This window comes from Xiphophorus hellerii, chromosome 7, assembly GCF_003331165.1.
Source record: "Xiphophorus hellerii strain 12219 chromosome 7, Xiphophorus_hellerii-4.1, whole genome shotgun sequence".
Classification (NCBI taxonomy): domain Eukaryota; kingdom Metazoa; phylum Chordata; class Actinopteri; order Cyprinodontiformes; family Poeciliidae; genus Xiphophorus; species Xiphophorus hellerii.
The window spans coordinates 30,945,074-30,970,102 of NC_045678.1; the positions used below are offsets into that span (position 1 = coordinate 30,945,074).

The following is a 25,029-nucleotide window of genomic DNA, read 5'->3' on the forward strand; positions in this document are numbered from 1 at the left end:
GATAAATTTAATGAATATTAACCTTATTGTAATTCATGAATTGATTTGTTGCTGAGGCGAGTCATGAGTCAATAAAGACATGACGCTGAATTGTGTCAAATCTTTTTATTAATTTTACAAATCAATCATGATCAACAAAATGTCCCTTTTTGACAAAATAATTCAAATTAAATCACATATATGTAACTTAAAATAAATGATTGCATCAATATTTGATTAGATTTGTTTTATTTTCTCATTTTCTTGCTGGAAAATAAATGTTCTCCGCCGCGGTAGTTTTCTTGCAGCTGGAAAAAATATTTTGCTAATTAGCTAGCTGTGCTCCGGTCGGATGATTATTAGTGTTACGCAACGCTCTCACTTCCGCTAAAGAGACTTAGACGAATGCTAAGTGCTATTAGCAGCCACGGAGGGAGACGGAAAGAAGCGCCGCCTATAAGGAGACAAAAACATTCCTCTTAAGTTTCCCGTTTAAACCGGGAAGCGGTCATATTTGACTCCTCTTTGCTCCCTTATTACTGTTTTCCCGTAAATTTCCATATTATCAGCGGGAAACATCAACTAGATGGGATAACTGCCGCTACCTCCGCTCCCGCTCTCGCCCTCTCGGACGGTTGGACTGGTGGGACGTCTCGCACCGGCGGCGGAATATTTCCATATTTCCACAACTTGACAGGTGTGGGCAAAAAGGGTCCAAAATGTGAGATTATTTTAAACTAAACGGAAAATATCACAGTTGAATGGCTGGACTGCAGAACGGAAGTGACGTGTATGTCTTCAAACTCCTCAGCGGAAAGTATCAACTATGCATCGATCTACTTCGTGACTGCTAACCGGTAAGGTTTTTGTTCCAGTCATAACTTTTATCTGTGATTGTTAATACAGAATCTGTTACATCATATAAATACAATGACTCGCATTTTGGCCGACATTGCATTTACTTGCCGACATGGAAAAAAGAGTAGAAATATCTACGTCATAAATAATATTTTTCATGTTTCAAACATGAGACGAAATGAAGGATAATATAAAAGGCAGGGTTTACTAATGCTCTAATTTAAGTTTACTTTTGAATTTTTTAAAAAAAGTTAATGGGAAATGTTTAATTTCTCATCTGATTTTACACTTGAAAAATGTTTCACTAAAAGTGATGTTTGAATTTCATCCTAAGCATTTTCGCTTTTATATGTTTCTTTTACCAGCTTAAAAAGGTAATGCGAATTGGGAGAAATTCTTTTTACTTGATTGCTCGATTAATCATCAGAATAATTGATCATTTCTTGATTATTAAAATGATTGCATACAGCAGCAGATCTAGGTTACAGTTTTGTTGTTGCAGATAGGTCTGTCGCAATAAGCGATAAATCATTTAGTCGCATTATAAACTAAAACAATATTAATAATTTCCAGTTGCATGATTTATTGTTTTTCTCTTTCTAGAAAAAAACTGGATGATAAAAGCCTGAAATCAGGTGCTTTGATGTCACTTTTGCTTAGAGTTCCTAATAAATTTTTATTTGTTGTTTCTGTTTATTTAAAATATCTTCCAGTTCCATTGTTAAATGTCCATTATAATTTAAAGTTTATTGATCTTTGAGATGGCCATTACCATCATATTAGTTGAAAATGGTCTCAAAACAACTATATTATCGTTTATTGCAATAATTTCTGATTTATAGTCCAGCTGTTATGTTTTCAGGCCTAGTTGCACCTGTCGGCCATCGTACAACAACAGAAGTTGTTTCAACATTTGGCTGTAAAACTTTCAGTATCTTTGCTGTTTTTCTGTGTAAATTAGTTTTTGTTGGTAAACAGTTTTTGGGTTTTTCTACAAGTGTACTGGTTTGGAAAGGTTTAGGTAGTTTAAGTGTTTAATGAAACTTTGTATTGATGTGGCCGCAGCGCCATCAGGATCCAAACAACAACAAAAGGTGAAGAAGCTCGGATTGACGCGTGGAAAAGCTGTCCAGTCTTTCCACGCTGGTGTTCTTTCCATTACTCCCAGTTCCCAATTAAGTTACATTTAACCGGAGCTCCGTCACTGCATTTTATACCTTTAATTACCAAAGACAGAAAACATGACATGCACAGTAACATCCAGGCTGTAAAACGCTGACTCGGCAGTAATTGAGCTTTAAGACGTTTCCGTGGAGGTGAGGTGAACACACAGAAAGGGCAGGAAGAGCGTGATAACTACCCCGGGGGCGATTAACGCCAGCAGGGTGCGCAGTGGGGGGTCCTGGACTTGGCTGCACTGGGAGAAGAATGCCTGGTGGACCTCCAGGAAGACGCTGTCCACCAGGAACGTGTGACCCATGCACCAGCTCCGCTGCAGAGAGCTGTCCACACACATCATCAGGCTGTTGTAGAGGCTGCAGGAGGGAGAGAGAGAGCAAGACGGAGGGGAAGCTTTAGCGCCTCATCGATTCAGATATCTGCAGCTTAGCTAACGCTGGGTACGTCTGAGAAATCCCCACACTCTTTCAATTGTTACAACTGTTTAACTGGTTGCTAAGATGTGGTAACTGGATTGTCCAGGCCGTCTTTAAACGCACCATGAGTGCGCCAGAGTTTCCTTCTAAACAATCGCTGCGTTAACATCACATTTCTGTGGGAGATTTGTCTACGTCTCATTCAGGCGCTGGAGCAACAAACGGCTCATACCTGGGAGCGTTCTGGGGAAACCGCAGTCGGCCATTTTACAAAAGAAATATGGATTCAGCATGTTAGAATATTCCTGTCACTATAACAAATATTCCTGAACGATAAACGGTTCCAGATGTTATTGTGATAAATTATGTTATTTTGAGACCATTTTCAACTAATATAATATTAATGGTATAAAAATGCAAGAACACATTCTGAAAATCAATAAACTTTAAGTTCTAATGAACATTTAACACTGCAACTGGAAGACATTTTAAATGCTCAAAACAAATATGACGAATTATGAAGTCTCTGTACATAAAATTATCCTTCTAAAATGTTTAGTTGAGATCAAAGGTTCACACTGAATCTTATCCAATTTTTGGTAGAAAGACAAAAACAATAACTTATTGGGTCCATTTTAATTCATCATGTGATTTATGGATTTATTTCTTATTGCGGCACGCCTCTGTTGGAATGACAACTTTTTATGAATTGTGCAACGTTGTGAAAAAAACAAACCATTGTCCTCCTACTACTTCCTGTCTTTTTTGGTGTTTCCACCAGTGGTAACATCCGACTGTTGAAATGTTGATAATTGATACTGCTCAAAAACTTTTTTGTAATATAATTTTTTTCTTAAAATTGCCATGTTTTCATTAAGCAAATGTATTTTTGTAATTTTCTTTTGCTTGCAGATATTAGCTAAAGGATTAGTTAATCCATGCCAGTAAATTACTTTATGCTATTTAACAAGAAAAATCTTATTTTCCATCCCGTACTCAACTTTCCTGCTTTGTTTGGAGGGAATCTCTGGTGTTTAACTAGTAAAAAATGAGTTTTTTGTGTATAGGGGAAATAAATTCAGTTTTCTTCTTCCAGTAAAAGTCTTGAATGACTAATAAAGTGATAAAACAGGATTCAGGAGGAAAACCTCCGGTTGTCGATGGAGGAATTAGGCGGTGGAAGCTGCAGGGTGCCGATGATCTGCAGACACATCGGTGGATAAACGGTTAAATCTCCAGAACGTCCGAATGTTTTTGCCAAAGTTCAGGCCTGATCCGAATCCAGAAGCTAAAAGCTGAAAACCAGAACGATGGCAAGAAATATGGCTCGATTTGTTGGAGAGAAAATCAGAGATCTGCCTGACAAACTGAGGCCAAAGTAAGGCTTCGCAGCTGAAACTTGAGAGGAAATCATAGTTTAATATAACGTATAATATTTGGCATCAGAATAAACTTTTCTGGGTCGAGTTGTGTGTTATTAGAGCAGGAAAAAGGAAAGCAAAGCTGCACTTTCAATCATGTGATCAAGTCGGATGCCATGAGCCAAAAACATCTCGCCTCAGTGACTCCAAGGTTCTTCTGAAGGAGAAACCACCCTCTGCTTGAGGGCTAGCTTGTATTTCATGGTCAGATATTAAATTGTCATATCCTGAAGATGTGGAGGCAAGCAGAGCCTCAATAAATCATCACAAACCTCACAACCACTCATTGTTACATGATTTCACAGTGGAAAACATCTGGGACCGAACCAGGCCTCGCAGCTGGACCCAAGTTACACTGTCAAAAATTAACAGCAATAATTTGGTTAATTTAGTTTGTAATAAAAGTGTTACTCATTTACAAATGTCTAGATTTCAAACTATTTACTGAACTAAATGTTTTCCTAAAAATTTTGTTTGAGCTAAATATTTAGTTTGCTAGCTATATTATTATAAAATATTTAGGTAAATAATTAGCTTCAAACTAAATGTTTCTCTTGCTAACTAAAAATTTTAAGCTAAATGTTTAGCCTACTAACTAAATATTTAACACAAATCTAACATAAATTTTATGTTAGATTTAACATAATATTGAGCTAGCAAGCTAACTCAATATTAGATTCAAACTACATACTTAGCTTGTAGTTAAGTATGTAGCTTTATGCTACAGACTTGGCATTAAGCTATGTATGTAGTTTGAATTGAAGCTAAATATTTTTTATCAAACTGTTATATCCAAACTAAACATTTAGCTCTAAAATAGCTAAATATTTTTTTAGCTCCAAGATAGTAAGATATTTAGTTTGCAAACTTTAAACTAAACTTTTAGCTTGCTAACTAAATATTTAGTTTGGAGCTAACTTTAGCTTTCTAACCAAATATTGAGCTGCAAACTTAATATTTTGTTTTGAGCTTAAAAGTTTCGTCTGTAAATTTAATATTTTGTTAAATAAATATTTAATTAGAAACCAATATTTACAGATGAATATCTGTAAATATATTCATTTTCCAAAATATATTTTTGGAAAATGAACCCCCAGGTTCATTTTCAGGCTAAGTAACCCAAATAGTTCCAGTTAATTTTTGAGTGTAGCTTCAGAACCGCACTGGGCCGGTTTCATGACCCAAACTGTTTTGGCCGGCAGTTCGAGAGAAGAACCTGGTACTTTAAAGGCGATGGTGAATCATCAGATATTTACGGTTTGACGGCCGGCCATGGGCAGTCCTGCTGATAGCCGCTCGTCTCCATGCTCCGGTTGAAATCGGACCTGCAGTTCTGGACGCTGAAGTGGAACCGGTTTTGGTCGCAGGGCGGGATGACGTCATCATCGGTTCCTGGAGGAAACAACAGGACAACGTGATTAGAGCCACCGATGGAGGGTTTTTTATTATTACTCTGCACATAATTGATACCTGTGTTGTTTTAATGCGCAGCCTCCAGATTTAAACTTTGTTTGATTTGGACTCGGTTCAGGTTTATAGAAAATACAGCAGCACATTTTCTTTAAGGCCCGCGTTCTGACAGGTTAACGAGCCAAAAGCATTAAATCCACATCGTTTCGCTACAAGTTCTAAATATTTCTGTTGGAACCGGCTCTGAGGCTGGACTCGGTCCATTTCAGACATTCTTGTTATTGTTCCTTAAATTATTCAGCGATTTGCTGTGAAAACCATCCGCCTGCAGCTGCTTGTTGTTTCACTGCTGCAGACAAAGTTTTCACCCCCTTTCATATTTGTTTGGTCACTGGAATATTCATCAAGCGTCGGCAGTCAGAGAGAAAAGAAAAACAATCAATTTCTGTTAAATCAGAAAAAAGTCTGCATTTTTAAAACGACGGATCAACCAAACCCTGCCAGTAAAAGTAATTACACCCTAAACCTAAATGCTCCACCAATGGTGCCATCTAGTGTTTGTGATGTGGAGGCATCTGGAGCCACTGCGCTTGACCCAATTGTTTTAATGTTCTCCAGCACAAACTGATAGTTTTAGGTCATGATTTACATCCAGACTTTGACTAGGCCACTCAAAACCCATTGGTAGAAGCCACTAATTAAAAAGTTAGTTTTGCTAAAGCTAAGTGAAAACATGTTGATATCCACCATGTGTCAACACACATCATGTGTTTCAGTTTACCATGTCACCTTCAGATGGTCAAATCTGTGATTTCTCACGTTTCAGGAAGTGATTCAGTAGACTTTTAAACTGTTTACTGTACAAATACAGTGTTGCATTCTGGGTAATAACTGTCATTTGCTGCAACGCAACAATACATTTTATTTTGTTGAAGACGACTTTGTCATTTGTGTCGACACACAGTGGACATAAACATGTTTGAATTTCACACTTTAGCATTAGCTTCTGCCAAATATCACATTGGTGTAGCACTTTAGCACTAGCATAACACATTTTTCTGATTACTGCTTTAGGATTAGCACCACCTACTAAAGGTAGCTGTGCTAACCACTAGCTAAGAGCTTAGGAAGCAGAAGCTGTAAACCTGACCTCATTTTAATCTGCTCAGTCTGAGATCGTTATCTTGAGTCTTTCTGCCCGTCGGTCAGTGAAGCAACGTTGTTTTCTGATTTTTGGACTCACTGGTTCTGGTAGAACATCTCAGTGTAACCTCACAGATTTAAAATGTTTAAACCAGCCCAAAGGTTTTTAATGAGTTTTTTTTGTTTGTTATGACTGAGTGTGAGAACATTACCTGTCCAGGTGGCTAAAAGTGTCAGCAGGAGAACAGACAGCATCATCTGAGAACATATGACATTCATCTGTCAGAAATATCCTGAATCTTCTTATTCTAACTCGCAGGACGACCACATCATCTAAAATCAGAATAAATAAAAACATGTGGTACTTTCCCACACGCTAGTCTGCTGAGAAGCAGTCGGAGCATTTTAAGTTTAATATTTCTGTTTACACAAAAGAAGCTGAACGTAGCTAATCTGTATTTAATAGAAGTATTTAGTACGCACCTCGTCAGTTGTGATCCATTGGTGTTTGTTTCCTCAGTGAAACCCGTTCAGTCCCAGTCAGAAGAACAACTGATGGGTCCGGTTTTACCTCTGGAGGTTATTAGATTGAGCAACAGCAGTGGGCAGCCTGCTTCCTTTCCCAGGCGGGTTCTGGCCTTTTCCCATCTCCTTGTTTCGCCCTCAGCCCCAAAAATACATGAACTACGACCTCGGAGTCACGGCATCCGCATGTTTAATGTCCCTGTTTATGTCTGACTGGGAGGCCTTTCCCAGTTACAGCTGGAGAAAGTCCAGTGGAACTGGGATTTTTGAGTGAAGGCAGCAGAAATCATGATGTTTCTAGAATCTCTCGATATTAAAACAGTATTTCTTGTTTAGGTCAACAAGAAATACAGCTTGAAGAAGTTGGAACAGAAATGCCCCAGCCACACTGGCATTGCTTTTTTTGGTTTCCAGTTGGAACTATGACTGCAACAGATAAGAAACAAAAAATGTGTTATTATTGCAGAAAGGGGGAGGAAGTGTTTCTATAGCAACCACCTTATGTTATAGCCACACCCACTCCATCAGAGTACGGTCTGAAGAGACGAAAACAAATCAGAAAATTAAGAATCAATTTGTTTAATTTGTGCAAAATCTCTGAAAATGTAAAATAAATGACTTTATGAGCTTTGAGGATATTAGAATCTCGTTTTGTTCCCATCATTTTTTTCTGAATCATTTGAAAGGTTTTATATAAATCTCCAAACCAATATTAATAGACAGAAAAAAAAATTCCATGCGTCTGATAGTCCAGTATATTGGGTTCGATTCAGGACCAAAAATGCAACATTTGTTACATTTTCTGCTGCAATGAGTCAAACTAACAAAGCCCTTTGAGCAACCTGTTCCCCTCCTCACCTGTGGCGGCGCTGCACCAAGAACCACTGAAGAAACACTGAGCGCAACTTCCTTCTTCACCAAATGGAAACTAAAATGCAGATGAACTGAGAGTCATTTCCCCTGCTAGCGTTTTATTAGCTCGTTTGTTTTGGTTGCATTTTCCCAGAATGCCCTGCGCTGTAGTCCATTTCCTGCTTCCGGACCGCTTGGCCTTCACATACATTCAAACCACATCAGAGTTCACATCAACCGAACCCAGACCGAGGTTTTCAGTTTGATTTCACTGCTTCTGTTTCAGATCTTTGTCAAAAGTCAATCAGTGACCAAATTTCCCATAAATGACTCTGAAGTGCTCGTGTTTGTTGCCCCAATCCAAACAACACCACAACATCAGCAACTCAGAGTGATGAAGTGTTTGGATTGGCCTAGTTAAAGTCTGGGCTGAAATCTGACCAGTGTGGCCGAATTAAAGCAATTCTGCAAGAAAGTCTAGGTTAAAACTTCCGGTGACGGAAAAGCCTCGTTTCCAGCTGCTAAACATCAGTTGTCAGGTTTAGGAAGTTGTGTATTACGCCTGTTGTGATTATTAAACGATGTGAAACTATTTTAACTTCTCTTCATGGCTGCTGGCGGAGGATCGAAGCCCCGGCTCAACAGGAAAACAAATCTTCTCCCATTAGGAGTGGGACCCTGTGGAAACTGGCCCGCAGCATGATGACTGTCAGGCCAGAAACCATTAAAGCTTATTAAGGTGACGTCCAGATTCCTGGGATAAGGATCTAGTCCTGCTTCCTGCTCCGGAGGAAAACCCTCCGGCTAATCCGGTTCCGACTTTATCATATATTCCAGACGTGTTAAATAATATTCAGCAGCCCTGAATTCTCATTAATCTGCTGTGGCGCTGAATTATCAGGCTGAGTGGAAAAAGTGAGCGGCTTCATCCCAGATCTTTCGGTTCAAACGTCTCTCAGCATCAGGAGGAAAATCAAACGCTACCACATTGTTCAGCTGATGCCCATTCAGGCGGAGTTGCTAAGCAGCGGCTACACATAATAACCCACATGGCCGTGAGAAAACATTTCCAAACTGAGCAGACGACTGGAAACCCGTGCTGAAACATGACGCCTGTTGGTGCCTTTGTCCATTTTTATCGTCATGGAAACGGAAAGCGAGAAGAAAGACAGTTCGATTCCCGAGTCAAATCCCCTCCAAACGTTTCAAAAGCCGCACTTCCTGCAGTTTGAGGTTATTTTGAGAAACTCGGAAGAGTTCTCAGAGTTATTAGTTAAAACTGTGAGGTTTTTTGTCAAGTCATGATGGCTACCTGCTGGGCAATAAAGTTACTGCGATAAACGATAATATTTCAGACCAATTTTAAGTAACATAATGCTGGCATAATAATAATAAGACTGGTTCTGGTTCTCCTAAACCAATTTTCTATTGATGCTTTGGACAGTTTAGGCTGGAAGCTATTTTTGTTTTGGTCCTGATTAATGGTCTTTAAAATAAAAATCTCTCCACATCCTGCAGTTTTTATTACCGTTACAGTAGAAACCACTGATGGAGCTGGTAGCCATTTTTAATTTTTGCCTCCATTTGCAAAACTTTAGACAGTAGAGCTGATACAAAGACACTGACAGCATAAATACTTGATATTTATGAATATTGTCAAAATTCATTATTTTCCATCTAAAATTCAGTTTTGTTTTTTCTGTGTTCATGTTTTGGACACAATAAATGCATTTCCTGCTGCATGCTGAGCTCCCATGTGTTTGCTTGTAGTGCCCCCTTGTGGCTGCTGTTGGTTAATATTTGTGGAGGTCGTTCAGTCTGCTGGCTGAAGATCAGAGCTTAAAGTTTGTTGCTTTATGTGGCAACAACCAACCGGCCACTGTCACCTTCAAGCAGGCTGTTGCAGTGGCTCCCTGCTGGGCAGCTGATACCCTCTGTGGTAATTAGTCTCACGATTTTACAGAAGAGTTTTGGATTCAATACGTTGGAACGACTCAACTTTCTATAAACTAAGACGCTGTGAGAGCTCCAGAGCCAGAAAAACCACAAACGCACCATCTTTCCACAACTTCCTGTCGTCTTCTTTGGCGTTTCCACCAGTAGTAATTGAACTAATGATGCGAAATACAGTTTCCTTTGCAGTTTGGGAAATAAATCTGTTTCAACACAGCTGAAAAACCATCTGAGAAACTTTAAGTCAAGTTGAATTTTTTTATGTCAGCATGTTTCTGATAAAGGAATTTATTTTCAATTTACACAGTTTTATGGTTAATAGAAATGCAACTACAGGGTTCTTAAAAGACGTGGAACAAACTTTTCTTTTCTTGTATCTGAAATATTTAAGATTGCACTAAGATATCTGCCCAGAGGTGGACAGTTTCCAGAAATTTGAGTAAAAATTACATCATCAGACGGACCAAAATATAAAGTTATGAGAAGATTTTGATATTTTAAGGACCAAAATGGCAATAATTCATATAAATAACAAAATCAGGCAAAAGAAAATTTTTTCTAATCAATTTCTTTCAATATAAAACTTATGAAACTTTAACAAAAACTGCAGGTCTGTGTCTGGTGAATTTTTGGTTTGTCTTCATTCAGTAGAGAATCCAGAAATTTTGCTCATGTAAGGGTAGAAACACTTCATAATAAAATTACTTGAGTAAAAGTAAAAGCTACAGCGTAGTAAAACTCAAAAGAGTAGCTGAGTAAATGTTTCCTTCCAGCTGTGTTGTCGTTGACCCTGTTTGGTTCAGTCGGTAATATGACAGCAGGTAGGACCCTGTCAGCGTGTTTACCTAGCGGGCCGCTAACCTGCTAACGGATCGTCAGGTTCAACAGATAACTCTGGCCTCATTTCCGCCCCAGCAGTCGCTGCAGTGATGTTCGGCCTCCTGCTCGCTGTCCTCGCCCTCCCAGGATTCCTGCGTGGGGATCTGGTGTTCAGATGCCCGGGCTGCACGGCGGAGAACCAGGACGGCTGTCCTAAGGTCACGCTGTGCGCAGAGATAGTGCGGGAGCCGGGCTGCGGCTGCTGCCCCGTGTGCGCCCGCCTGGAGGGGGAGTTCTGCGGGGTTTACACGCCGCGCTGTTCCACCGGGCTCCTGTGCTCCCCCAGCATGGACGCAGAGTTACCCCTGCAGCAGCTCATCCAGGGCTTCGGCCGATGTACGCGCAGTGTGGAGCAGGACCCGAGTTTGGACCTGCTGCCCACTAATGGTAAGAGGTTCATCCTCTTCATGAAACATTTTGCTCTAAATGAGACGGATTCTGGTCACATTCAGCCAAAAGTCACTCTTTCACTACAAATGCTAACTCAGTTTACTCAATTCTTCTGATTTATGCAGCATTATGTGTTTTCCAGGCACCTGGTGTCATTTTATAGCAAAGTCAAGTAGCTACATTTCCTCCAAACTTTTATAGTTTCTAGTACAAATTTCAAACTAACTTTTCAGCAAGATATAGAGGCTTGCTTTAAGTAAATATTATATAATTTTGATGAAAAAGTTCTTTGACAATTGGCAGATGCATTAATTCATAACATGTCTTGTTATAAGTGAAATAATCTGCCAATAGAACTTTTTCATCAGAATTAAGGAATTGTTTACTTAAAGAAAGCCTCTGTATATTGATGAAACGTTACTTTTAAGTTGGTTTGTCTTATTTCAAGTTTACTTGGATATTTGCACTAGAAACTAGACCAAAATACTGGATGAGATTTTGTGTTTTTGCAGTGCAGTTGTTATAAAATGCTACATGTATCAAATATGACTTAAAGGAAATGCTACTTCCTGATTTAATACCTTGAAATTGGGCCTCTGTCTCTTTAAGAAGCTTCTGCTGTTTCTGAAGCTCCGTCTCCAGGAAGTCATCCCAACATGGCTCCTCTATTAACCCTTTAACGTTTTCACCAGCTTTGCACTGAGCAGTAGTTCCTATCATGAGCTCAGCTGCTCCACCAGGTGTTTGCTAATTGCTGCTGGCTAGTCTAAAGGAGCTGAGTGGGGGAGGAGCTTCATCTTGCAGGCGGGGCTATGTCCACCCAGACATTTAGCAGCTGAATGGTTGCCATGGAGATTAAAGGATTTCTCAAACATGCATGAAAGAATCAAAGCAAAACAGCAGGGAAAAACATTATGACATGATGGAGGATAAAAAAGTTTGTTTCAGCTGTAAGAGGGTAAAAAAAAAAGGTAATAAAAATAAATATATTTGGTGAAGAAGCCAATGATTATATCCAGCCAAAGAGGTTAAAGACAAGATGGTAAACAAATCCAGTTTCAAATGTAGTTTTCCAGTAATCATTTTCAGTCTGACATTTTTTAAAGAAGTGAAGGAGGCAGGGCTGTAAGCCAACAGCGTGTTTTCATAAAACAGATTTGGAATATCTTCCACCCAAAAGCTTCAAACCAAAGATATAATATTTTGGATGGAGTTTTAACGTAGTTTGAGTTTCTCCTTTAATTTCTCCTGACTGGGAAATCCCAGAAAATATGTAATGGTCACCAATTTGTCTGCAACCCGTCCAACAAGAACCAGTTTCAGTTTTGTCAGAAACTGGACGGAGAGAATCAGGAAGTCATGTAGCCAGAATCAGGCCTCTGCCCCACACCGCCCCTACAGTAGAGTTTTTAACCTCTTTCATCTGGATGGTACAAAATATCACCAATTGGAAATAGTATTTTTATTTTCTTTTTTTAGATGCCACCTACATAAAACATGTTTACTCTAAACAAATAACCGTGAAATCCCACAGAAGGCCAGAATTGCCAAGCGTTCCCCTGCTGAGCTACAGTGAGAGGGGACAAAGTGCCAGTATTGATTTGTGAAAGTGAATGTTGACATATGTGATGCTCCAAACCCACATCTGTGACTGTGAACAAGCAGTGAACCCGCCACAGGGCTCTTATTTTGAAGGGGTTCAGGAGATAGACCAGGTACATTGACATTGAGGTTTGTTGTTAGGAAACATCTCCATGGCGATGAGTTCAGCCTGATTGCTCCATCTCGTCTTTTCTTGCTGCTGATCCACGCTGCGGCTTCGAACTGAAAACGTGAACTTTTGTCTTTTTAACTCCAAACCACAAGTGAAGAATATTTAATAGCAGAGAATAAAAAATCTGCCTCATGGCATCTTGTGTAACTGCAGCCGATGAGATGATCGATTTTTCTGCATTCCCTGTTTGACTTCCCATCTTCTGTGTGCAGACCGCAGAAACCAGCTGAAAACGAGCATCGTTTCAGCCTGTGGTTTCCTCAGTTCATGACTTTTTTAAACACTAAAGGCAGCATCAGCCTCTGCCTGGCTTAACTGCACCTTGAAGATGTTTCTGCTGTTGCTCGCTGACATTACATGCTAACATGTGAAGGTTTATCCGACCGTTTTGGTCTGTCCAGATTTCCATTTCTCTGCTGCTCCACTTTAACTACAAAAATCAAAGTTTCTGGACAAAGGAAATTAATTTGCTGTCTGACCAGAGGAGCTGAAGCAAAATGCCAGGTGTGGCAGATCTGTCAGCGACACGGATACATCATCGTACAACAATATTTGTTTTAGCCGTCAACATTTCAACATGTACAGTATTTGTGCAGGGAAGGTCTGTCGAGCAACGCATACTCTTCGTTCAGCACGGCTCTGTTATTCTCGCTTAATTGAAAGTTGAAACTTTATACGTTTTCCGCTGCCAGCAGCGTCGCCGTTCTGTCAGTGTTTTCTCTGGAGAGCGAGAAAAGCACTTGGGAATCTGGCGGCTGAAGTCGGAAGCATCAAATCCAGCTACCGCTTGAAAAACACGGAGGAAGAAGAGGAATTATTTCTGGAAGTGTCACCATGACAGATACCAGACTTCAGTCTCTGCTTGATTTACTGGACAAATTCTCCATGGAGATGGAAAAATAAGTTGCTGACTTGATCTCAGAATTCAGTTTCTTTATTTTTGTGTTCCATGTTGTAAACACAAGTGTTTCAGAAAGCCACAGTGTGTTTTTATAAAGTCAGAGATTGTAACAGTAACTAATCGTCCTTCAAAACTGTGAAGCCAGAATCTGTCAGATCTGAGTAACTGGAAAGTTAAACATCTAAAATCGCTAACATGCATCTAAAATGGATAACATCCAATTAAAACAATGACTAGCACGCATGTGAAATAGCTAACATGCCCCAATAAAGGCTGTCACACCTTTAACATGGCTAACGCAATTAAAATGACTAATGCATTTAAATTGAAAATACACATTTAAAACGGCTAACATACATACAAAATAACTAACAGTATTAAAATGGCTACCATGCATCTAATATGGCTGCCACATTTAAAATGGCTAACCTTCATTTAGACTAGCTAGCATGTGTGTAAAGATTGCGCGTCGTGTAAGCAGCTCCTGGGATCAAGATGATTCAGGTTCATAAATCAAGACAGGATTTTAGTTCCTGAAGAATTAAAAATGCTGAATTGTCTGCTCTTCCCAAACATTATGAAGATTTAATTACGTTCAATTAGGTTCTTTCTGTAAAGATTTTTTTTTTTTACCCCTCCAGGGGGTCTTTTGTGGGCTCTAGTGTCCCTTATATGACAGTGGGCTGACGGGAAACGGGGAACGAGAGGAGGGAAGACATGCGGCAAATATCGTCGGGTCCGGGAGTCGAACCCGCGACGGCCGCGTCGAGGACTCAAGGCCTCCAAATATGGGTCGCGCTAACCGCTACGCCACCACGGCACGCCCCTTCTGTAAACATTTTAGTGAAATTAAACTTGCTGTAAATTGAACGGGGGTCACAAATCCAGTGTAAACAGATTAGAGTGTTTCTCTGTGTTTTAATGGCGTGGCTTCGCCTCGGCTCCCCTGCAGGAGATTCTCTGCTGGAACTTGCTCTCGTCCTTCACTCTGCTCTTTAATTACTCCAAGGAGAATATGTGATAGGTGAAGCTTTAGCCGATCGGTGTGTGGCTGCCTGCTGATGAGCCGACATGCTGCTGGCTTTCTTCGTTCACTGTTTCTAACTTTACCTGAGAAGTAAACCTTTTGTGCTGCTGCTGCTTTTATTTTTCTGAATTTATGACCAGAAGTTGTAACCCTTATGTACTAAAGCGGGACTGCAGGTCCAGTCCTCTAGAGTGACTGTTGGATGCGTCCCTGACGGGGTTATAACTGCTTTTGTTTTTATTATAGTTTAGTTTTATTTCATTGTGACTATTTGTCTAATTTAGTTGGTTTTAGATTTAGCTTCTGCTAAAAACTGTGTTGGTGTAGCGCTTTAGCATAACTAACTTTACGGTTAGTGCTTTGCGGTTAGCACAACCAACTTTATTGGTAGCTTAGCCCACCAATAAATAAGCCTTCTTTTTGTCTAAATGCCACAAAATCATTGTTTTCCTCCATTCATTAACTGTATCAAAATAATTTAAACTTGCTACCTCTGTCAAGGAATGTGCAGTAGAGCTTTTATTTATTTGTAAGGCGTTGCCTCAGTTTAGTCTCACATCAGCATGCTAGAAGTCAAAGTAAACTAGAAATCGAGTTTTTGTTTAGCTGGTGAAATAGGAGTAGAGAAACTGCTGTGGGCAATCTGTAGTGATGAAGAACCAGTGAAGTTTAGTCCAGTCCTCTCTGATTGAGTTCAGGTCGTCAACGATGAGCTTCTTCTGTAAGATACCGTCGAGGCATCCTGATCAGATGTCCTCTGAAGGAACCTTTCTGGTACATTCCCGTAGGAGAACAACCCAAGGTTCACTGGAGAGCTGCTTCTGTTGTTGGATTTCTGGACCAGAATTAGCAGAAGACTGCAGATGTTAGGACAGCGATTTGAGTCTCGACCCTCACGGTTTTTATTTCATGGGTTCTGAGCTGAAAGGTTTCAACTTGGCAACTTCTGAGGTTGCAACCAGACAGGAAAACGTGCATAAAGGCAACCGCTGAAAGCATGATCTGCCCAGCAGCTTTGAAGTGGCCGGCCATCAGGAAGAGGCATTCATGCAGACAATGGTGCTTTGTCCAGCCATCAAAGGCCCTGACGGCTGTCTGAGACTCGCCTCCATATGATAACAGGGCAAAGGCATTAATGAGAAGCAACAGTCGGAGAGGCGCTCATTACTCATTGTGCGTGTTGAGAAAGCTGTGAAAGCATCGCTCAAAGGCACGAGCCAAAGCCAACCCTCCACAGCTTCAGACAGGTAGTTTCTAAGGCGCTGAGGCAGAACAAATGCTGTTTGGAGGGCAGGTGGTAGCTAAGGGCTGTAGCCATGGCTACGCAGGTCTGACACACGATCACAGAATACCTTCTGAACCCGACTGAGCTTTAGCAAAGGCTGCTGACTCGGGTTGGGCTTCTAAACATGTCCATCCAATAGAGTCTAGCAACATGGCCGCATTGTGGCTAATGTAGAAAACCTCAGTCCAGTTATTCAAGATGTTGATTTGTTCTTCACCCTCGTGTACGCGCTGCTCAAAGTGCTAATGGTGGAGAAACAACTTACCGTCACTGAAAGACCGTTTATCTTCGGTCATCAGTGGCCATGCTAACTAGCGTTAGCCTCTGTGGCATGCTCTGCTGTGGGGGATCTAGCTGCAGAGAGCAAGGAGATGTACGTGAGGGTGATTGACAGCGCTAAGACCCTCCTTCAGGTTCTGATTGGTTGTTTCTGATGGGGACGGTGCATTTCTGCAGATGGCAGCAGAACCACCGGGAGGAGACAGAAGAGCTCCATTATTTTAATAAATTATCTTTCTCATACTGTCAGGACATGGTGAGAGTTTTAACAAATATGCAATAAAAACATTTTGTTTATAAAAGTTACGTATCGCAGCTTTAAAGGGCCAGTATCATGTAAAATATACTTTTTTATCTTTTATGTTATAATGTTTTTCTATGGAGTTTTGCTTTCAGTCTTTCATGTTTGAGAAATCCTTCAATCTCCATGGCAACCATTCAGGGTGGATCTAGCTCCGCCTCCGTGGTGTAGCTCCTCCCCCACTCGGCTCCTTCAGACTAGCCAGCAGCAATTAGCAAACATTTGCTGAGCTAAAGGAGCTGCTGCTCAGAGTGACGCTGGTAAAAACGTTAAAGGGTTAATAGTGAAGCCATGTTGGGATGACTTCCTGGAGGCGGAGCTTCAGAAAGAGCAGGAGTTTCTTAAAGAGACAGGCCCAATTTTAAAGCTTTTCATCAGGAAGTCAAATTTCTTTTAACTCATATTTGATATATATGTAGCATTTTTATAACAACTGAAGGCAACAGAGTTACTTAATTGTGCTGTAAAATGAAAACACACAATACTGGCCCTTTAAATGGCTCATCGATCTAATTAGCGTCATTCTTAAATTTACACTAATAGATGAAATGTCCAAATTTATACTCTAAAGTATTTAACATTTGACCACAAAAACAGAAGTAATGTAGGTTTTTTGTCACAACTGAATATAAATGTGTTCATTGAGGGGTTAAAACGTTTGCCTTATTTTTTGAAACGGATAACATTGCCACCTGCTGGCCAGGGGTGGAAATGTCAATATTTGGATAAATAAAGGAAACAAACATTTGTTTAAATGGAGTAATAACATCTTTGAGTGTAATTTTTTCTGGAAGATTTCACATCAGAAAATAAAATCTGAGTCCTGCTGTTGCAGGTTTTCCACCTGGCAGGGTTGTGTGTGTGTTTGTGTGTGTGGGAGGGCGGGGGGGTGTGTGTGTGTGAACACAGAGCTCCAGGACGCAGAGCTGATTTACAGCCTCTGCGTTCTGTTTCGGTGCTAATTACACCGACACCAGCCGCAGCTCAAAGCCTCTGGCAGGAACGAGCTGCTGACTCAGCATCGGGTCTGCCTCCTTACAAGTCTGGACTCCCAGGACTAAACTCCTCGACTTCTTCTTGCTAACGAGAAGTGTCACGGCTCTGAATCCTGATCAATGCAGAGTTTACTGTCAAAGTTTGTCTCCGTTTCAGGCTTTCAGCTCTGCTCTGATTTTCTGTTCTACTTTCAGTGAGCGAAAAGCTGGAAACCCGGGATTTTGTTTGATGCATGAAGCTGTGTGTAGTCGGGAAGAGGACGACACAAAATGGCTTTCAGGATTTTTAGCGGGTGGAATCAATTTCTGCAAACTAAAAATCTGACTTTTTCTGAAGAGAAATGTTACATTTTCAGTTTGCCAGCATGTAGGTGAGGGCGCTCTGCTCGGAGCAGCAGAACCGACACTACGTTGGGTCAAAACCATCAACATACGTCACCACAGCGAAACACGGAGGTGGCAGTATCATGCTGTGGGATGGGGAGCAGGGCAGAGTCAATGGGAAGAAGGGAGGTTAGAGGCTGCAGAAGACCAGTCACTCTAAACATCCAGCCAGAGATGTTATGGGATGATTTAGATTAGCGGCCTAGTCAAAGTTTAGACCTTAAACCAACTGAGAATCAGTGATGTTCTCTAACGGAGTAAGGAAGGATGAGGAAAAGCTTTAAACTTTGCCAACCTCCAAAGAACCTGATTTTGTTCAAGTTTTATCTTTTAGAGCAGGCGTCCAAAGTTGGGTTCAAAGGTCACTGCTTTAAAAATCTGAAGTTATTATGTTTGGATTTAAAGAGGAACGATCTAGAGTCGGCTCTCAGCTTCAGTTGTTACAGTTGGAGACTACTGATCAGGCTGACCTTTGACCTGAACCTTCACAGCCACATAGAGACGGTTACAAAGTCGGCCTTCTGTCGCCTGTTGATTCATAACAACCGGAACGTTGATTAATAAATATAATGCATGTTTGCTTTGATGATGGTGTTTGACTAAATGTATTGCTTCCTGCTTGTTCCTAATGACTTCCTGTTGTTTATCAGGTAAAATCCTTTGAACCTCCTTGTTTCTGAGAACATGAAGTCGCGATAATTAGCCGTTTAAATGCGCCGCGTCGGAACAGACGCATCTGAACAGCTGCAGGACTCTGCTCCGTCTCAGAGGAAATCTGTGGAATCTGGGTCATAATTTCTGCCTCAGAAAGCCCAACCGGAGCTTTATAGGTTGTGACCTCACTGTCGCCACGGTAATTGCAGCCGTCGCAGCACCTGAGTGTTCGGCGCAGCATTAGTCACCGGGAGGCGCAGGACGCCCCGAGGACACAGACTGACATTGTCCTTTAATTCCAGGATTAAGACCTGCGCTTGTAAAGAGGCCTGTTAGCAGGAAGGAGTTGTTTTAGAAACCAAACGGGTTGCAGAGCGGAGATCTGGAGGAAGCTCCAGGCGTGGGTTAAAAACAGACGGGCCGAACCGCCGACCGCATGCAGCACATTTAAAGGTTGTTTTCCTGTTGTTTCCCTGCAGAGGTGCACGGCACTGAGAGTCCTCTGGTGAAGAGGCCGCTACCTGACCCCTGGAACCGGCAGGAGAAAGCCCGGATCCAGACTCAGAACGAGCTGAGAACCAGGATGAGGACCAGCCTGCAAGACGAGCGGGTCCAGAGAGAGCCACCGGTCAGAACCTCCACAACTCACACAGACTGAGCCAGTCTGGATCCCGCTTTATTATACTCTGAATGTTTACTCCACAACGTCTTAGAAATATTTAGTTTGGAGGTAAATAGTTGGATTCAAACTAAATATTTAGCTTGCTAGCTAAATGTTTAGGTCCAAATTATTAGCTAGCAAGCTAAACAGTTAGCTTCAAATTAATATTTAGTTAATGAGCAAAATGTTTAGTTTGTCGCTAAATATTTTATAACTAAATAAAGCAAGCTAATTGTTTAGCTCCAAATTAAATGATTTATAAGGAAGCTAAATATTTAGCTTACTAACTAAACGTTTAGATCCAACCAGTGCCAGTAAAACTGATGTTGTTTTGTTTCCATATAAAGTTCAGAGTGAGCCCTTCAAAATAAAAGCCAGCCTGCAGTGGGTCGGCAGTTTGGGCCGGGTTGGTTCTGGTTTAGGTCTGCAAGTCTGTGATGAGAACAACGATACTGCGGCTCGTTTTCTCTCATTTACCAAAACCGGAAGAGGAATCAGGAGCAAAATGAACAACAAAGCAGCTAGGACAGGGGGCGGGGCCAGCCTGGGGGCGGGGCCAATCAGAGGGCAGAGCCAAGCTGGGAACTGGGTCAATCAGAGAGCGGAGCCAATCAGGGGCGAGGGTAAACTGGGGGCGGACATGTGAGGTCAGAGGTCACAGAGCTGTATGTGACTGTGAGCAGACTGTACAACGTTTGCTTTCCTTTATAATCACTGAAGCAAAACACCATGCAGATACAGGTCAAGGTCAAAGGTCACTTCAAGACAATGGAGGACCACATCCAGGGCTGTGCAAAAGTTTTAAACCATCTCTAGAGTGTTTCTGTTATCCACTGAGGAGTTTGTTCTCCAGACTCACCAGTTTTTCCTCTGATTTCTCTCTGCTGTCGGGGCTGAACGTTCAGATCCTGTAATTAAAATATTCTAAAGTCATGAGAAAAAACATTTTTCCTTTTCCTATTTTTCTTTTGTACTCTAATTTTTCTTCTCAAAATATTCACTTTTTCCATTTTCTTTTCCTTTTCCCATTTTTTTCTTATTTATTTAAAAGTTTATTTTCTTTTTCCTATTTTTCTACTTTCTTTTATCAACTTTTTCTTCTTTTTTCTTCCATTTCTCTACTTTCACTTTTTCCTTTTTCTCTTTTTTTTTTCCAATTTTTTCCTTTTTCCCAATTTTTCATTTTTTCCATTTTTCTTTTCCTTTATTTTCTATGTATTAAAGAACTTATCGTCTTAAAATGTTTGATAAATCTGATAAAACCTGTTAATGTGAACATAAAGCTGTAAATCTCCGGCCTGTCGGCAGGTTTTTGGTTTACCAGCCTCACCGTGTGTGGAGCTCACAAAACGAGACTCAGACCTTTACAAGTAAAGGAGTGTTGATGTTTTAGCAGCTTCTCATCTTGTGCGGCTCATTTTCCCAACAAACGCTGTGAGGACCAGCTGCTCCTGATGGAGCCGTTTTAACGTGAGCGTGTGTTTCTGCTGTGTTTCCACCAGAGCTCCTGTCAGCAGGAGCTGGACATGGTGTTGGAGGAAATCTCCAGGATGACCTCAGAGGACAACCGGGGCCCGCTGGAGAACCTGTACGGCCTCAAGTTCCCAAACTGTGACAGACACGGACTGTACAACCTGAAGCAGGTGAGCCGCCGACCTGGGGTCAGTCTGGAGGTTTAACTTCACACTGCTTCCGTCACCGAAGGGTTCAGTCAGAGAAAGGCCAGGCTGGGATTTAAACCTGCAACCTTTGTGGTGCAATGCAGAAAAATCAATCCGTAAAACGCAGGAGGGCGTCCAAACCTTTTATCACATGGATCAAAATCATGCAGTCAAAATGACTGCCAGGCCAAAAAAGGGGAAAAAGAAACTAATAGTGACTTTTTTACTCAACAATAAACTAAGTTTTTAAACTAAATGAGAAAAATAAAGATGCAAATAAACTAATGTATTCTTTTTAAATAAGGATTAGTTGAAAATCCCATAGATCGGCGGTTTTCAAAGTGTGAGGCGCGTCTCCCCTAGGGGGCGCCAGAGCACTTTAGGGGAGGCGCGATGCGAGGGAAAAAATAAACCGGAAAAGAAGCTATCTGCTTGCTGTCTTGCACATAGCGTGCGTAATTGTTTTTTCCTTTGTATGCCTCCGCTCTTTCATACAGCACGCTCTTTTAGCTCCAGATAAATTGTTGAGATGAGCCACAAAAAGAGCTCCACGATTTTGCAACTGTCTGGGTTTTTGATTAATTTTTTAATTTCAAGGAAATGTGCAACATTTACAGATGTGTTCCAAAGATCTGATCAAAATGTTTTGGTTAAGATGTGAAAACACTGTTGGTATCTCAAACATTAAACTCAGAATCTCAGATGTAACATTTGTTTGAGAAAACGGTTGAAAAATGAGTTTGGGGTTGTTCTTATCATTAGAAAAATGAAAAAAGGGCGTATTGGCCATACAAAGGCCCTGATAAAATAATTAAAATGGGAGGAAATGTTTTAAAATGTTCATGTGTTAAATTTCATTCAGATAAAGTGTCATTTTAAAAGATGAGATGGTTCTAAAATAAAAGCAATTAGAAGGTGTTTTGTAGTGGCATTTGTTTGTGTGTGGGTTGATTATTGGGGGGGGGGGCAGCAGGCATTGTGCTCCTTGGAGGGGGGCTCACACTTTCATACTTTGAAAACCCCTGCCATAGATCATTGACTGCTCATAGCTACTCCACATAACCCCACTCTAAATAAAAACATGAAGATAAATTATAAGTTTAGATTAAATTTTGGCAGCAGAGATAAAGATTTTCAGCATTTGTGTGTTGAATTGGTCAGGATGTTTAACTCACTGATCCATCCTTTATAAACTCCAACACACACTCCTGTTTCTCAGCATCCTGCCTTCACACACACACACACGCCCGCACACCCACACACACCCCCACACACACCGGCGTGAGAGGATGTTGTCATCCTGAATAAGACAACAGGCTCCTGAGCTGAAGGTTACAAGGCAATAAAAGTGTTTGGCATGCTGCAGGGGAAGACTTTGGTTAAGCCGGGAGCGAGTTGTGCTTCCGACGCTTCAGTTCTGCTCATCCGCAGAAATCAGAGGCTGAAGGACAAACAAGGTCACAGATCCAGGTTTGATCGTAGGGCGATAGTGGAGCAGATCGGAGGATCTGAAAAGGCGTCACGGTTTCCTGAAGGATCTCTGCTCACAAGCAGCAGCATTGTTCCTCCGTTCCCAGGATGCATCACTGTACCTCCTCCACACTTGGAGTGTTCCCTCTGCGCCGCACCTCGGCCCAACGCGCCGCAGCATTTTGCCGCTCCACAACCCAACGCGCCGCAGCATTTTGCCGCTCCACAACCCAACGCGCCGCAGCATTTTGCCGCTCCACAACCCAACGCGCCGCAGCATTTTGCCGCTCCACAACCCAACGCGCCGCAGCATTTTGCCGCTCCACAACCCAACGCGCCGCAGCATTTTGCCGCTCCACAACCCAACGCGCCGCAGCATTTTGCCGCACCTCGGCCCAATGCGCTGCAGCACCTCCCAGCGCCGCGCACTAATTACTGTAACTGTCACTTCTTTGTTCTTTCTCATGAAAGGAAGAAAATAGAAACTTTCCCTTCATGAACTGAGTCTGCTTCTATCACGACCTCATTTAAGAGAGGAGTGTGTGTGTTGGTGTGAGTGTGGGTGTGTGTGGGGACGGGTTATTATTGGGTGAATGTGGTCCCACCCGGACCAGAGCCCTCGCTCTTATCCAATGATCCTTCACCCTGCCTCACACACACACACCCACGCACACGCACACACACACACACCTCCATGCTTCATTAACCCGCTGTGCCTCCTGCGCCCCTCCCCTGGCTGTTTCTGTTCCTCCTGCAGTGCAACATGTCAACACACGGCCAGCGGGGCGAGTGCTGGTGCGTGGACCCGCTGACGGGCGTCCAGATCCCGGAGACTCCCAGAGTCAGAGGAGACCCCAACTGCCACCGCTTCCAGGAGGCGCTGCGGGCGCTGCCCACCATGGCCCGCTAACACACACACACACACACCGGGTTTGATCCTGCACTCAGTAGAAGGAAATGCCTTTTTTTATAATTGGCCATCTTCACACTGCAGCCTGAAGCGACACAAACCTGATCTTTATGATGAAACTTGTTTTTGCAGATAAACTGTCTCTTATGTTCGAGTTCTGACTTTATGCTTCTGTGTTAATTTTGAATTTTTCTTCATTATTTCTGCCTGAAGCGGTTTCTCTGGCCTCTCAGGTCAGACGGTTCTCAGTTTAATTTTCCCGTTGGTTGCAGCCAAACGTTGAGTCTAAACTCCGTTACTTTGGGTTCAGACGCGTTGCATGGAGTATCATTTCCCTCATATCTAACAGATATGATTATTTTCACATTTTCCAACACAGAACAAAAGCTGCTTCACAATTTAATCAAATACTAAAATATTTACACACAGAAATAATTAGTCAAACTGGATAAAAATACAAAAATAACAAGAAAATATTATGTAAAACCTGACCTGTTAAAACAATTTAGAGATATTTATAGGGAAAGCGAGACTGTATTGGCTGCTGCAGCTCATTGATATACATTACTGTATAGGACGGCGCCTATTAGCCACTGTAGCTAGCAGCCTGCAGCCATTATTCTTCATGGAGTAAAACCAGACTGATGAGCAGGAATCTGCCACAGAAACAGACGCAGCGGCCTTATTTCTTGTCTAATTTCTATAAAATAGAGTTAAATGTTTAAACACTATCACTGAAAAACGATTCAGAATGTAATGTAAGTGACGTCTGAACCCAGCGGCGGTTGGTTAGCTAATTTAACCACCTGATCTGTCATTGTGTTGGTATGTGGGCCGCCTTATTTTACTGTTAAATGAAGCAACACACTGAATTCACATCTACACCTTAAGTTTGTCAAAGTCAAGCTAACTTACTTCTCTATTCTTTGTTTCTGATTTTTTTGCTGAGCTGTGAAATGTGATTGTAGACAATAGATAGTAAAACATCACGTCTCTTTTTCTAATTGTTTAGCGCTATTATGTCACTTTCCCGCCGCACAATATCAACGTCCAGTAATTTATATCGATGACTCTAGTTTGATAGGTGTCAAATTAAGATTTTAATTTCTCACAACTGGAGAAACGTTTGAAATTTATTTTGGCCAAATTATCAGAGTGAGTGTGTATCAGCTAGCATGCTATGCTAACTGATCTGATCTGAGCAGCTGTTACTTCACTCCTATGAGAAATTCTCTGATTCTCCAAACTCGGATCGCTCTGACCGCTGGGTAAGATGGTCACTGCTCACAGCTGCTCTGCTGCATTCTGAGAGCCAACGTTTTCCCCAAATAGATCATCCGACTGAGAAATCAAAGAAAAGTTGTTAAAACTGAAAATGTTTCTTTAAAAGTAGAAAAACACACATGTTGCATCTTGAGACTAAAGCAGATTCTGTTTTCACTGTTAAAGAAACTGAACTGTTAGTTTATTGTTTTTATGTATGATTCCCATTGTGTTCTGTAGTTTCCCTTTATGTTCATAAAAGTAATAAAATCTGGATAAAATCCTCATTTTATTAAACTTTGGTTTTGTAAAGTTAATGGACCAGCAGACGGCTCAGTTTTCCAGAACTTTCTACGTAAACAAAGGGAGATTTTATCAGCTGCAAGGTTTAACGGGCTGGAAATATGTTTTTAAAATTCTGAATATTTGTTGATGTGATGATGACTGAAGCCAGAAATT

The 25,029-nt window shown here is 41.4% G+C and overlaps 1 protein-coding gene and 1 long non-coding RNA gene across 3 annotated transcripts in view; one reads left to right on the forward strand and one right to left on the reverse strand.

Moving 5' to 3' along the window:
- Positions 1 to 10,585: 10,585 nt before the first annotated feature.
- LOC116722733 (uncharacterized) lies at positions 10,586 to 23,418 on the reverse strand. Its single transcript, XR_004339829.1, has 3 exons — positions 23,309 to 23,418; positions 23,066 to 23,087; positions 10,586 to 10,597 (listed from the first exon to the last, which is right to left on the reverse strand). It is a non-coding gene; the product is annotated as an uncharacterized LOC116722733 (long non-coding RNA).
- igfbp2b (insulin-like growth factor binding protein 2b) overlaps positions 10,625 to 25,029 on the forward strand; it is a 30,271-nt gene continuing 15,866 nt past the window's right edge. The window contains exons 1-4 of one of the 2 annotated variants that reach the window (XM_032566957.1): positions 10,625 to 11,002; positions 19,085 to 19,233; positions 20,769 to 20,909; positions 23,155 to 23,324. In XM_032566957.1, the coding sequence (XP_032422848.1) occupies positions 10,666 to 11,002; positions 19,085 to 19,233; positions 20,769 to 20,909; positions 23,155 to 23,307 (780 nt within the window). In that variant the 5' untranslated portion in view covers positions 10,625 to 10,665 and the 3' untranslated portion in view covers positions 23,308 to 23,324. Of the gene's footprint in view, positions 11,003 to 19,084; positions 19,234 to 20,768; positions 20,910 to 23,154; positions 24,856 to 25,029 lie in introns of those variants that run through there. The other variant, XM_032566956.1, reaches the window with a different exon arrangement.